General features: G+C 36.7%; 1 protein-coding gene across 5 annotated transcripts in view; it reads left to right on the forward strand.

Moving 5' to 3' along the window:
* The window catches only part of C25H7orf50 (chromosome 25 C7orf50 homolog), a 135315-nt gene extending 121277 nt beyond the window's left edge, over nt 1-14038 (forward strand). For all 5 annotated transcript variants that reach the window (XM_030001677.2, XM_030001679.2, XM_030001681.2 and 2 more), the window contains 2 exons: nt 7834-7915; nt 12292-14038. In XM_030001677.2, coding sequence (XP_029857537.1) covers nt 7834-7915; nt 12292-12474 — 265 coding nt within the window. In that variant the 3' untranslated portion in view covers nt 12475-14038. The remainder of the gene's footprint in view (nt 1-7833; nt 7916-12291) is intronic.
* The last annotated feature ends 975 nt before the right edge of the window (nt 14039-15013 follow it).

The following is a 15013-nucleotide window of genomic DNA, read 5'->3' on the forward strand; positions in this document are numbered from 1 at the left end:
CAGTGATTTCAGCCTGATTTCAATCTACATGCTCTTCAAATCCCTCCTTTGAAATGCAACAGTTAGTTTAAGATTAAGAAATTTTTTCATTTGTTCTTAATTGTTTAATCTTGTCTATTACTCTTTTCTTCTTTGAGATGGTTGGGGTGGGGGAACCTTTAAAAGTTCTAAAAGCTGATTTAAAATTTAAAAAAAAGCAACGAAAATGAGCTACTGGTTGCAACTCAGCTTGAATCCATGCCTTGGCAGGAGTATTCTGTACCACAGTTGGACTTTATGTGGTGTAATGGTAAGGCAGAAGAGAAGTGACTTTTTTTTTTTTTTTCTGGGTCTGGTAGCATATCCCACATCTGATCATCAGAAAGCATTTATATAAATGGATTGTTGCCAACTTTTGAAAATTATTTTACTTGCAGCTGGCTTCTTACATGATTTTCATACAGACTATGGGGCCCTCTTTATCCCCTCATACCCCCCAGGATGTTCGTCATGGGAGGGAGGCATAACAGTTGTTTCCATTTTCTCTTTCCCTTATTTCTGGTCTGGGCATCAGTGTGACCAGAATTAAGTGCAAGAAAAGATGGACATCTGGAGAGGAGATGGGACTTCAGCACAGCATTGGGGTAGCACTTAGTTGTATATTCATTGCAGGAGCAGAACAAATTGGCTGTGAAGGGCTCAAATTCTGGTTTTTATTCTTCTTCTGTGATAAGTCAACTCCTGCTTTGCCTTCTTTTTATGAATGTATGTAAAATAAAAAGCACATTTAGCGTAATAATATAGTAATATTAGCTGTGGGCTTTCAAGCCTACTGCTGACCTTTTTGTTATTACTGAAAACAACAGAAAGTTCTCAGCATATTATTACTGCTGAATATATATTTTCAGATCAAAATGCAATTTTGCTGCAGGCAGGCTAATACAGATACAGCAACTAAATAACTGTACTAGGAAAATAATTTAAAAAAAATTGTAAAGTTTTTTTTCCCAGTGGAATGCTCTTGGCATTTGCAGGTGGGTTGGTGTCTATGAAAAGTTGACAAGTTGAATCACAGTAAGATACCCTACGTGTATTGTACCATATATAAGAGATAGGAGCTCTACTGATGACCTGCTGTATGATTTTGAAGCATTGTTACAATTTTCTGGGTCAACTTTCCTTTCCACTTATCATCTGTCTCATCTGTTTATACTCGAAGCTCTTCAAGGGAACGTCTCATGTTGCGTTTGAACAGTGCCTATAGTGGGGGAGGAAAGGGATTTCTAGCTTGGCTGAAGCTTCAGGATGCAAACACAATATCAAACATTACAAATAATGGCAAGTGATAAAAGTACATATAATAAAAGATACACTGTGATAAACATTTTATGTAGATGTAATCAAAGCTTTGCTTTAAGGCACAAAGGCCCTTTCCTTTTGCTTTATAAATACTTTCTAAGAAAATTCTGTGACCTGTGTAGAGTGCACAATCAGATACAATCTGTCCTTATATTTGACATCAGGACAAAAATGGGACACTAAAAAGCAAGTTTATTTCTTCCTGCATGTGTGATTCCTAAATTTAAAAAGATGAAAAATAAAAGCTTCCTCCCCTCGCCTTTTCACAAGTCTTCAGTCATTATGCTGGTCTAAACCAGATGGAAGAATATATTAAAAATTGTTTTTAAACCACAGATTGAGAAATGGTGCCAGGATTTTAAACCAAAAATGTGGCACTGATTCTAAAATCTGTTGACGATTTTAGAAAGTTTTCTTCTGGCAAAAGAGCTCCATTAGTATCTCTTCTTCTCTTCCAGGAAAATAAGGAAAATCTTTATCTGAGTCATAATTTAATTAGCTTCCAAACTGGATTTGAGAATATCAGTATAAATGTATTAACTGTCCCCAGGAATTGGAGTTGGGAAATAAACAGAGTCATCCATAATGCGAGAAAAAGACAGTTAAGAATAAAGACTATGACTCTCTCTTATGTCTCTATCTTGAGTCCTGACACAGATTAGTGTGTCTAAGATTTTAACTACAGCCACTCCAGTCAAGTGTTTGAAAATCTATTTCAAATTGAAATTTTGGATATTTTTTCCAAATGAGGAGAATCAGCATCACACACACTTGAAATGAGATTTCTTCTTATCTTGCACTGAGCACTGAAGTGCACCGCAAGGCAGCTTTCTGGGCATGCAGGTGTTGACAAAGACAGACATTCAGAAACTATCTGTTAAAAAGTAAATTCATTTTAAATGCCTCTGAGAGAAATAGAAATTCTGAATACCCCCAATAAAAATAAACACTTTTGCATTTCCCTTTAAATAATTGTATGTGTTATAACTGGACAAAAAATTATTATTCCTACTTCACTATATGCACTATAGGACATTATAAAACTTCCATCCATATCCATATATTTTTTATATATCCATATAAAATCTCCATCCATAAAATGGCTCTTCTCCCACAAGAAAGAGCTTATGCCAAATTTCTACTCCCTCCATGCTGCTTCCAGTGGTTCCAGGGAGCCCTTTGAGGTGCTGGGTTCCCGTGCTCACCTGGTGCCCATATGTGGCACTACACGCACCGCCGAACTGACTTGATAACAGTATTCAGAGTTTCCAAATTCGGGCCTTGTAAGGGCAGTGAGCTTGCCTTAAACATAAGTGCATGGTATTTTAAAGTCGCTGCTATTGTATGTATGGCATTGTGAAATATTACAGCAAAGCGCTTGAGTGCCAAGTGTTTCAGCAAGGCATTAAGTGTCTTTAAGGGAATTTTGGTGTGGTTGTTCTTTATTGAGGAAGCACCTGTTATCCACATTTTACGGATAGGGCAGTGAGCGCAGAAATGATACCTTTTACGTTGTTTGCAGAGCACTTGGGGAATAACGTGCTTAACTTAATTCCTGCAAGCCTTAATCATGTGCCGTAACTTCTGTTCAGCCTTCCTTGTGGGGCACGTAGAAGAGCATAGGTGATCCTTAAAGGCAGGTTTCAGGGTGATGAATAACTGAGTGTATCAAATCAGAAAAGTACCCAGATAAATGAGGTGGGAAGAATGTGACAATTTTTGTATAGTGTTGCAGTATGCTGCTTTTAATGTTTTCAATAGATCTTTTCAATGTAGCCTTGAATGTGGTGTAATGGACCAGATCCGTTGCTCTGTCCATCCTTTGAGATTCAGTGAAGCTTGAGAGAGTGAGACCTAAGGGTCCTCATGGGTAAATCACAGGGGAGCAAGAGGAGGCTGCACCGACCTGGTCCTCAGGGCTGGAGAAACCTTTCAGATTAATTCCCTGATGCTAAGCCTGGGCTGTATGGTGGAGAAATCTGAATTTGGTGGCAGTCTACTTTACCTTGGACAGATACGCGGGCTGGAAGGTGTATCCAAGGTGGGCTGGACCGTCAGTGACACAAAATTGGAGCAGTAGGTGTAGGTGAGTCCAAGTGTCCTTGCATTTGGCATGCAGCAGTGCTCTCATGTCTTCTGGAAGGTTATCAGCAGTCACATGTCTGTCTGTCTGTCTGGTTTCTCGAGACTTGTCTCCTACCCAATAATCTTTTCAAGTTGAATGAATAAAATGGTTGGTTCTCAGCACAGTGCTTTTCTACACGTAGGACATTATTTTATAATTTTGACAGCTTTGTAGTGTTTTGTCCTGGCCAGTAGTCTGAGCAAAAGTGTCGTCTTCCTGAATCCAATTTGTAACAATAATGTTTTTCTCTTACTGTGTTTCTGGAACCAATTTGACTACTTTCCCTTCCCCTTCTCTTTCTCCTAGGACATCCGAGAGAGCGCTCTGCCCTGCACGCTACCAGCTGTCACTGCCTACTTACGCTGCCCGTATTCCCACGTTTTGGGAATAGATCTGTGTGAAATTACTTTAATGTAGAGACTCAAAGTCATTTCTGAGATAGACCACTGAGAATCTTGGGCAGCTTTTCTACATGAGACTCGCATGCTAAAAACCAAAAGTCCAAATGTGAAATTCCATAAGCCGCTTGATTAATTTGATTCATTTCCTCTGTATCTTCAATTTCAAAGCCATTTAGGAAGATCATTTGCACAAACATAAAAGTTCTCTTTAACTAAAGTCAACCAATGTGTTTTTTCAATGAGCTAGAGCTCATAAGAAAGATTCAAACATTAACTGTGTAAAGAAGGCAATTAGAGTTTGTACAATATATTGAAAATTAGCCTGAGGCATACTGGAAAAATACATGTTTTACACATGTATATTTTCCATCCAATTCCATAGTTTATATTAGATCTGGACATACATACTTCTGAAGGCTACCAAATTAATTCAAACTGTGAAAGGGGTTGTGATTGTCTATAAAAAGTTTTTTTTAAACTATAATGTAGTTGATCTTATTCTGTATATTTAATCACTCAAAGGAAAAGCCTCTTCTACTGCTGTAGTATGTCAAGGAAGCTTATCTGCATATAAACAGCAAAATGAGACCTCTCTCATGTTACAAAGCTTTAACTTTTGTAGCTTAAAAGTTGAGCATTTCTAAAAAGGTACTCATTATGTCATTCTGATAAAAGGAGATACCCCTCTCACTTTGTCATGGAGTGATACTTTCCATAGGTTTTAAAGCTGTCATAGGAGTAGGAAAAAAGCAGTCATAGGAATCAGTGGAAAACTTTTATTTTAATAACTGTTGGGGGGTCCAGTTACAGGGAGCAACTGCCACGTTATTTGTCTTAAAGATTGTGCATCTATTATCGTGAGTGGTTTGCCCACAGTTTGATAGGAATTAAGGTCAAGAGAAGGATCATTTTCCTGAAGGGGGAGAAATAGGAATTGATTTAACCATGGATAGAGTACCAGTTAAAAACTTGGGAGCATTTTCTGAAAATATGAGTACACCCATAGTCTATTAAGGGAAATACTACTTTTTTTTACCATACTCATTTAGCATTTGATTCTAATAGGACGGAGTGCAAACCGAAAGAAACGGATTTGTGAGGCTCCGGTGCTATAGTGAGCACAAATGTATTTTCTGCAGTTGATTATGTTAAAGTATTTCTTGTTTATATGAATAACTATGGTGTATATGGAGTGAAACCTTTCAGGAAGACTAGGTGAAACTTTTGTTTGTTTCTACAAGAGAATTTGCTAGAGTGAAAGTCAATGTGGGATCTTAGATGCAGGAGTATAATGGCTTGCCTTAACATGTAGAAGGGAGCATATGGTTTTGGTAATAGGCTAATAAGAGCAATTAACCTTACAGTGCACTCATTTGTTGGTCTCAGTTGTTTATAAACTAGGTAATAAAGATATTTTAACATCCTATAGCTTTATAGGAGATTAGTGAAATCGGGTTGTATTTTTCAAGTTAATGCCTAACAGTACTCAGGTGACAGCGTAAGTGATAGAAACATAAAATTAGCAGAGAAAAAAGTATTCAGAGTACTATATGGTGTGTCTAACCAATGGATATAATCGCAAATGTATAAATACATAGTATAGTTTAAAGAAATAAAAACATGTGTTACAGGTTTTCATTAGAAGAGGGACTGTTTTCACAGGATGCAGTCACGGATCTGTCATTCATCTTGTTCTTGTCACCTTGCAAAGATTATAATGTAAACTGTTTCCAGGCTTATTTAATGTCAAAAAGAATTTTAAACTTACCTTCTTCTTCGTACTGTGTAAATAGACAGCATTTCTTAAACATCTTTCATGTAATTTTTCAGAAGGATGAACCTTGTAAAAGAACGGGTTTCTTTTAACAGCAAGCGCCATCAGTATCGTCATCGTTATCGCCTTTTTTTTTTTTTTTTTTTTAAGGACTTCTAGAAGTTAAGCCAATTCCTATAGAAGTTACAGTTTCTCAGTTAGGAGCTACTGCATTTGCCTGGCAAACAGAGAGATTGGGTACAAATGAGCAAGTAGCTCGCCCCACAGACTGCACCCTCAAGAAAAGCCCTTTTTACTTCATTCTTTGTCAGCTCCTTGCATTACAGGTTGTAATTTTGACAGTCATTGTCCAGTTGGGCACCTGGCTGCGAAGACAAGTGACACCAAGGGTTGAACGATCTTTATTTTGCAAGTACTTTGGTTGCTAGGTTGGTGATGATGGGAGAAGGATGGTTTCCCCATAACAATATTTTATTATTTGATTCTATAACTTTTGGCAGTCAGCTTTTGGGCTCCTGCTTTTGTGCAATATTTGTTTTGCAAACTTCTGCCTGTTTATTGACAATGTGCCGAAAGAGACATCTAAATCAGTTCGTTTGTGGATTTAACTTGAGCATGTAAAATATGATGTATTGTGGTTATTAGTGTTTTGTCTGTCCTTCCTGGTTTACTGTTATTTGCCTGATTTTTACTTTATGTGTTGGTTACTGACATTTTTATTGAGTTTAGCTAGTGATAACCGTAATGAGTTGTTGCTGCTTTTTCTTTATCCTGAATTTGAAAGTCAAGACGGTATTTTTTTTTCTTTTGGGTTTTCTGCAGAGGCTTCTATGAAACCCTTCTGTACAAATTTGTGGTCTTTGTTTTTTCTCTTTCATTGAATTGACTGAACAATGTTTTTGCTGGTGCAGCATTCACCGAATATGAGGACTCTTTCGCTTTATTAGACTTGACAGTGTTTAAACAATACTAATTCTGATACCCAGCTGGCTTTTCAATTGATTTCTGTGCTCTCTGTTGCTGTGTAAAACAAGCCACAACATTAAAGACATCTTGCATGCTACCCTCTGGAGACTTGTTTTACTTTACAGAAATATCAAATAAGTGTCAAATTTTCTGGGTTTTCTCCTCATATATTTTTTTCATCTTTAAATGATGTTTCAGTGTACTGACAAATTTTGTATGTGTTAAGATGCTAATTTTCAAGCATATACTTTTAAAACGCAGTGTTCATTTTATAGTGAGATTTGCTGGTTTGCTCGTTTGTTTATAGAAATAAATGTCTCTTTCTTCATCTGAAACAGAATATACCAGCTTTAAAATCATGTTCAAGATGTACATAAATGTGCCATTTTAACCCAGCTAAGATTTTGCATATTTAAAATATGTTTGCTAAACAGTCAAAGAATATTTGCAGATGTTAATCATTTGTTTTACCTGCTCACTTTTAACAGTATTGAAGCAGCTTGAAGTTTTGAGCTAAATATTGGAATCAGGATTCCTGGGGAGACCGAGACATAAAAAGGATTTTTCTATCCTGTAAATGTCAATATTTAAGTCACACCTTTAGATGAATCCAAGCCTTAAAACATATGCTCCTGAAAAATGAATTTTCTCTGCTCTAGAGCAGTCATCTGTGATGGGCTTCAGCCAGGTGACCATTGTAGCACGAGACTCTCCTTCCAGTCCTTTAGAGGCTGCTTAATTTCATATGAATTGCAGTTTATTGTGAAATACCAACTTTCTGAAACCCAAACTTGATTCCTTGTCCACTCCACATCCCCAAATGCTCGGGTAGCCCTGCAGCTGGGGTAAGGATTTGGGGTGCTCGGTTGTTGTGGGTCAAATGAGGGCAATGACCTCTCATAAAGGGCTGGTCAAAGCTGAGGAGTGGGACTTGATTTTTGACTTCAAGGAATCAGTGCTTTCTGATGAAAATTTATAACATTCTTGGCCACAATGTCCTCCTATAATCTTTTCACTTTTTGCACAGAAGCCAGGTAGCTGTCCCTTGTGTTCTTTTTTGCCACTTGTACAAAATGTGTGCTAGTATCTGTTTCACACAATGCCATGTAACTCCATATCGTGCATACAAAGTCACTTGGAGTCATTGTAGGAAATATTGTATGAATAATGAATGTTTTGATCCCACAGTATTTCATTTAAGCAATTTTTTTTTTTTTAATTTACTACAGCTGGTCTGAAAACCCAGAAGAATGGAAGTTTCAAAAGACAAGACAAACCTGGCTTCTCTTGCACATGTATGATAAAGAGAAGGTTTGTATTAACGCTGCTTTTTGTCAGAACAAATATGACATAAAGATTTGTACATTAGTTGTACCTATTCTTTATTAACCAAAAGTCGCTAGTACTAGCCGTGCACTTTTCTAGTAATTTTTTAATAGTTTATAAATCAATTACTTTGTTTTTAACCAAAATGCTGAATCATTTTAATTGCTTGTAATTAATCTTTTTATTTTGTTGGTGACCATTCTCCTGTGTATGCTACATTTTTATACTTGATATATGTCAAGCATAAATAAAGCAGATTCATGTTTTATATAAATCTGGAGCTTACTGAGAATTTGAGTCATATCCTTAATTTGAATTTCTGAGTGTGGAACCCAATACTGTAAACCAGGATTCTCATATTGCTGCAGATATCTCTGGCTCCATCTAAGATGTACAGCCATATTGCCAAGATGTTAAAATAGCTTTCTCATTAAAACATAAGTGAAACCTGATGTTGATTGTAAAAAGCGTAAAGTATAACCAGAAGCTAGGCTTGCATCATTACTGAAATCCATTCATTTAATAACTTAAAAAACAACATAGATTGAATTTCCAATAAGCGTCTGACCATCGTGGTATTGAATGGGGGTTTCACGTCATTCATTTTGTTGTGTAATAGAACAAACATCTAGCCATTTGCACAGTGCCTTTCTTATTGATTCATTTAGTTGACATTCAGTTAGTTTTTGCTGATTTTTTGTGTGCACTTAAACACTTAAGCATACCAATCTTCCTGACCCAAATTACTCAGCAGCTCTTAAGCCAATCACCTGACATAGGGTGTTAACTTTAGATTAAAAATACTTTTAGAAAACCAGATAATTAAAAGCAGAGTTTCATGAAGGCAAAAATGTTCACACAGTATAATACTTTAAAAAGATTAGTTGCAGAATACAAATTTGATTATAGGTAACTAGGTTGTTTGCACTGTCTTCTATTTTTAAGTTTCTCCTTTAAAAGTCTTTATCAACCTTTCAAAATCAATGTATGCTCTTTAAAGCTACCTAGAAATTGTTTTACAGGCAGAATGATGTTTTTACTTTTTTACCTGTTTACTTTGGGTTTTATGTGGAAATATACTGGGAAATAATTAACTGTAAGTAGCATTTGTTTTATGTATCAAAACACAGCTTAACTCCTTATTTCTCAACACTGAAATGAAACTTCCTTTCTGTTTTTTTTAAATCTGATGAAAGTGCTATGATTTATTTAAATCACATATTTTGTAGTTTAATAATCAGAGATGCACTGAATGTGAGCTTTAGATAATGATTAACATCTGCATCCAGATTCAGTAAAGTTAGTAGAACTGCTCAAGTGCTTATAATTAAGCATGTGATGAAGCCTCTTTCTTCATCAGGGCTGTAGGGAGGGCAGACCAGCTTCTTTTGAATATTTTTTTATACCCAAATTCAACTTCCTGTCCATTACAGAATAAAATCTGTCGGATATCCAAGCATGACTAAAATACAAAGGGAGACAGGAGTTCTTTCCTTCCTAAGCCACATCTTTGATCTCATGGTGTCACTTGGATGCTTACTAAAAAGCCATGCAAAGGAGCGAATTGAGTTTCCCGTACTGATAGGCCTCCTTCTGTAAGAAATAAGTTGAGGTTTTAAAGTTCTTTGCAGCGTGGGGTTTTTTTTAAGTCCCTTGAAAATCCATCTGGTGGTTGGCTGACAGCTTCCAAGCCAAGCCTGTGTACCTACCAATATATACTTCTTCAGGACCCGGTATAAAATAAACACTAGATCAGTTGTTGATCTTTGTCATCTGGCACATTTTTAGAGAGTAACTGTATCAGCTGTCTTCAGCTTCTGGACTGCAAGGCCCTGGAGGGGTTTCTGAAGCTTCCTCAGAAGGTAACTGAGAAAAGCAAGTTTGGCAGCAGTAAGCTGAAGTTCTCTGTGCAGATATCTGTATTTGCTTTGCAAAATATGTGGGGATCTGCAAGTCTAAGAAGTCTGAAAACTCTTGAGTTACATAGTATAATTTAAAAGTGGTAACTGTTCTTTTCCTGCTACTATTTTGCAGCGTGTGTCCCCTTTTCCCTATGACGGAAATTATTTCACTTTGGGATATTTCTGTGTTAGCTCCAGTGCATATTAGCTAGGCAGAACAGAGGCAAGGTTAGTCTGAGAGAGAAAAAGAAGCAAGAAAAACGTCAGAACAGTTTAACAAAAGAATAATAATAAAATCCCGTAAGCATCACTTCTGCTTGCCAGAGCTGTGGTGGGAGATCTTGACGCCCGATTTCAAGCCAGCCCAAAAAGTGATATTAGAAGGATTGTGTTCCTTCTTGTAAAACCTCTCCAACGGTCCCTGAAATTTCAGCTCTTGTCCTACTGTATTTGAAGAATTAAAATTTGGATTTCATTAACTTTTTGCTGGCACTTTCTATGTTCCAGTCCTTGCTATGGCTCTATTGTGTGTGTAAGTTAGGAGGAAATATGATATTATCTTGCCTACGTGGTGCTGTATTGTAAACTCTTGCTGAAATAAACCTAATAGCTGTGTTAAAGAAAAAAATCAGACTTTTTTAACACTTGAGCACTTATCCTTAGAGCCAAATGCTAAATGTTTTCTATGCCTCAGGCAGCCACATGTCTGTCTGCACACTTAGTATTTCTAAGTTTAGAGTAGGCTTTTAATTGCTCCTTCAAGCACTTTGCTTAAATGATATAATAATAACTGTAATTCCACAGAGTGAGTTATGACTATACCATGAGGTCTGAGAACAAGAGGTGTAAATTACGTAGATAATTTGGCTGAGGTTTGAAACACAGAAATGTTGCTGAGCTTTAAAAACCTGGTACTGAGCATCTGCATTGAAGGAGCACTGTCATGCTGAAATTGTGTCTGAATGTTTTTGTCTGTTATTAGTACCAGTTTACTGTGAGTAAAAAGGTTTCAAAAATATAAACATTTTGCATTATGTTTAAATGTGTTTGATTTGTATATTATAGCAACACTTCATATATCATCCACTTCAGTGTTAGTCGCCCTAAAATTAATATTTTTTTCATATCTGTATTGTTTCTTTAATGCAAGAGTGTTTGTGTGAAGAATTAGAAGGTTTTCCATAGCGTGTAAGTTACGAGGCTGAATGCAGACTTCAGTTTTGATTTATTACTTTGTAATATCCCTGATTGATGAAGGCAATGTTGGAATATTCTTTCTTCCTCTTCTTTTGGAGTGATAGAAGTTTTAGTGATCAAAGTTATGCTGCCAAATGTCAATGGAGAAATAAGTTGTAAATTAAGTATCTGTTGAAGCTCTGTCTTCTCTGAAATGTTGATACTTTGCAAAATTGAAACAGCCCTCGAATAATTAGTCTCCAATCCTTTAAATACTTACGTATGTGTTTAACTTGACTCATGTCAAGTATGCCTTTTAAAGTTATATGTGTAAAGTTAAACATGGAGAAAAATACTTGCAGGACTAGGTCATTTTAACATCTCCTGATTCACAGCAAAAATATTCTCTTATTGGCTGAAACCTGTTCCACAGATATACAACATAAAATTAAGATACGCTTCAACCTGGTACTTTTGAAAATACATTGGTTTGAAATACTGAATAAATCATTCAGAAGTTTTTGCTAGCTTATTGCCAAGATTATTTAATGTAATGATCATTTAAATTTTATGTTGTACCCGATAAGCTAAAATTTAACATATGACTAGTTAATTAGAAAGGGAGTGAAATGGGGGTAATGCAACTGTAGATGACTAAACTGCTTTTAATGTTAGACATATTAGTAAAGCCTATCAGTTTTAGCCAGCATAATTTAAAAATTATTTCCATATGTCTGAATTCAATTTGTTTTTCAAATTAAATTCTGTTCCTTCGTATAAGCATTCTGTCAAAGTGCTTGATGGTGGGTGGTATCTCATCTTAGCAAAGGAATAATTTTGGGTAGGGGCAAGGGTAATTCCAGCAAAATTCTTTCCTCAGACACATGCATGCAATTCTCACTGATTTTAGCAGGTTTCCACACATATTTCCAAAAGTAGGATTTGGCTAGTGGTTTTTTTTCTTCCAACAGCCCTCACAGCCTTGAGCTCACTGTCAGGGAGTGTTTGCATTTGCTGATCAGCATTTCCACATCTGCTTAGAATTTCCTTTCAGATGCTTTGCCCATCTGAGCACATGACAGTCTTCTCACCACGGTCCATCCCTCCCGGCAGTTTGAACCTTGGCCAGAAACACTTCCACTCAGAGGTGGGCATTGGCAAATGCAAAAGCCCATGCAGTTCTCCTAATTATCTTCCAGGTGGTGGTTTGACATGATTGTGAATGAGTATTGAGAGAGAAGAAAATAAAGCAGGTTTTTTTCTTCCTTGTTTTTTTCTTTAAAGGTTCCAGACAAGTATTTCACCATTTTACTGGATTATCTGCAAGGGCTTCAAGGTGGTGCGCGAGACATAACTGTGCAGAAAGCTGAAGCTTTTATGAAGGAATTTGATGGTTCTGATGCAGAAGACCCAAACCTGTTGGAGAAGTGCGAGCGCATACGACAAGTTCTGCAGCTGCTGTCCTGAGAGTATTTTTGTGTTTTAATGATTGTCTGGTGGAGAGAAGCATAGGATGTCGTATACAGAGACTGTAAATTAGTTGTAAAGACATATTTTCTAATAGGAATCCTAATACTAAATTTTCAGATTTTCTACCCATAATTTTTTCCAATTGCAAATATTTATCATGTTTTGAGGTGATGAAATAAAAATAACATTTGGGCCGTAGACGTGCTATTAAAAGTAATCTTACCGCGTATCTTTAGAAAAATAAACCTCTCTTTCTTGTTAGTTTTTCTCTACCTCCCTCTGTAATTACTGTTAAATAAGAGGAGCTTTGCAGTTCTTAATAAGAAGAGCAAAGGAACCAACAAAAAGCCTGGAGGGTCTTTTACAATGGCAGATTTTAAAATGAGCATACAGTACAGTGCTTGCTCAGCCAGCTGTAATCTATCACTTTCAGCTTTAGAAGTATGTCATTTGGATTTGGGAAAGATCATTTTCAGTCTGTTGAACATGGGTTGTATAACACAGTTGCTTATTAGTACTTCACACAGCGATCTGGAGATACCGTCAGCTTTGTTAGTTTTCCTTTTATATTTTAAAGTTTTCAAATTCATTATGGCAATTGTTTAGATATTCAGATAATGCATGGATGGGAGCAGATCAAATCCTTTGACTATATGCAGCGAAATCATCTGGTTGTACATAAACTTACCCGATGATGCAAAGTGCTGGGCTGCAACGTTTCGTATCTAGCCTGCCGATACTGCGTTTTCATCTTTCTCTTGTAATTGACATCCAAAAGAGTTAATTTGTGTTCATTTGCTTTGACGTGGGACATTTGTCTCCTATGAACATGCTGAAAATGAGGTTTTCAAGTAAAAACCAAGGACATTAATTACTCAAAAGTCAGATGATTGGCTTATTTAATAACACTTGTATTCAGACAATGTTCTTGACCTGATTCTTTAATGTTTCTGCAAACATTGTTCATACTTTATTAATAACAACTATATAGATGTGTAGTGTTTTGGAAGAGTGGCTGTCTTGGGGAATTACAGCTTTAATTTGGATGGGTGGAGGAGGGGAGGATCTATGGATATGCAGGCCTAATTTTTCAATAAGAAGCATTTGAGTGGATTTGACAGCCTTCGCAGTCGTGGATTACTACAAATCTTTAAAAGTATGAAACATATTACTAGTAACAAATAACATGCTTTCTGACTTCTTGAAGATGATGTTTTCAGCCGAAAAAAAAACTAGACAGCAGCATGCCCTGTTCTAACACAACAACTGTGATGGGAGTTTAGTGCAACAGCAAGAGAATTCAGCAGCAGTAGAGCTGCCGATGGTTCGTCAGCAGCTCAGGTGCTGATCCTGTACCATGGGGCGACGGTTGGAGGAGGGTTGCAGAGGGTGCGTGCGTGCAGTGTCAAAGCCTTTCTGAGGCCCAAAGCTATATAAAACTGATCTTCCAGTGTACAAGCTGGTGAAAAGGCTCTGTAATAAAAAGAAGTGATACTGACATTTAGTGAACTCATAAAAGATCATTGGATCTTATATCTTATGTCTGAGAATATGCAGCTGGGAAAAACTACTGTCACTCCAAGCAGAAGCTGATACTTTTTTCTTTCAATCAGGAAAAATAGGAATTTCTCAGGGATGAAGTTTTCAAAGTGTCTTTTTGCGACTTTATGATTGCATTTTAGGTGTCAGAGAAGAGTTTGTATTCTTTCTTAAGATATTTGAAAATCACCACTTTTGATTTCCCTATCACACAAAAGTGTGGGTCCTCATTGCGCACTTAATATACCCTGTAGTTCAAAAGCAAAAGCACATTGCAACTGTATTTTGGAAGAGACTTATAAGAAAGAGTGTAAAGGTAAGGTCCAGGCAAAAAAATGTGAACCTTCTATGATTTTGACAGATTTGGCAAGATTTGCCTTTCTTGGACCTTGGTTCTGACCATGTGCAAATGTTGACAAATCTGTGAGAACAGAGGCTTTGTAGATCAAGAACGTCATATTTCTTTTTATATCAATTAATATTAAAAGCACATAAGGCCTGCCAATCTGGAGTCCATGTGAACAATAACATTTGGAAAAGAAGTTAGAGACTCTCAGCAGTGCAGTAATAGACCTCTGTGAGTGAGGTCCTGCTCCACTCTCCTCTTCCTCAGCCACAGTTCTAACTTTCCCTTCAGTGTGACTGATTACTGGGTGAAGGACATGCTTCTTGCTGTTATGGAAAATTCAGAAGCTAAAAGCTAAGGTAATTGTTGCTATGGTTATGCTTGGTAGAGAAAGCAAAGTATGATGTTTTCTGCCACATGTCTCTTGGTGTATGGTGCTGTTCAATGGTTAGTGGTGTGTCAAAATTGGGTAAAAGGCTTGTAAAATTTCCGCCTTTTATTGTTACTGTATATGTCTTGCGTTTCAAAGCTCAATATGAAATATTTTAAGTGTTCTCTTAGACTTGATGTTGTAGTGCAAATAGGAAAGGACACTTAATTGCATTTTGCTTTCTTACTTTGCCCCTTTTTCTTAAAGAATCTTCAACTGGT

The sequence above is a fragment of the Aquila chrysaetos genome, chromosome 25 (assembly GCF_900496995.4).
Source record: "Aquila chrysaetos chrysaetos chromosome 25, bAquChr1.4, whole genome shotgun sequence".
Lineage (NCBI taxonomy): Eukaryota > Metazoa > Chordata > Aves > Accipitriformes > Accipitridae > Aquila > Aquila chrysaetos.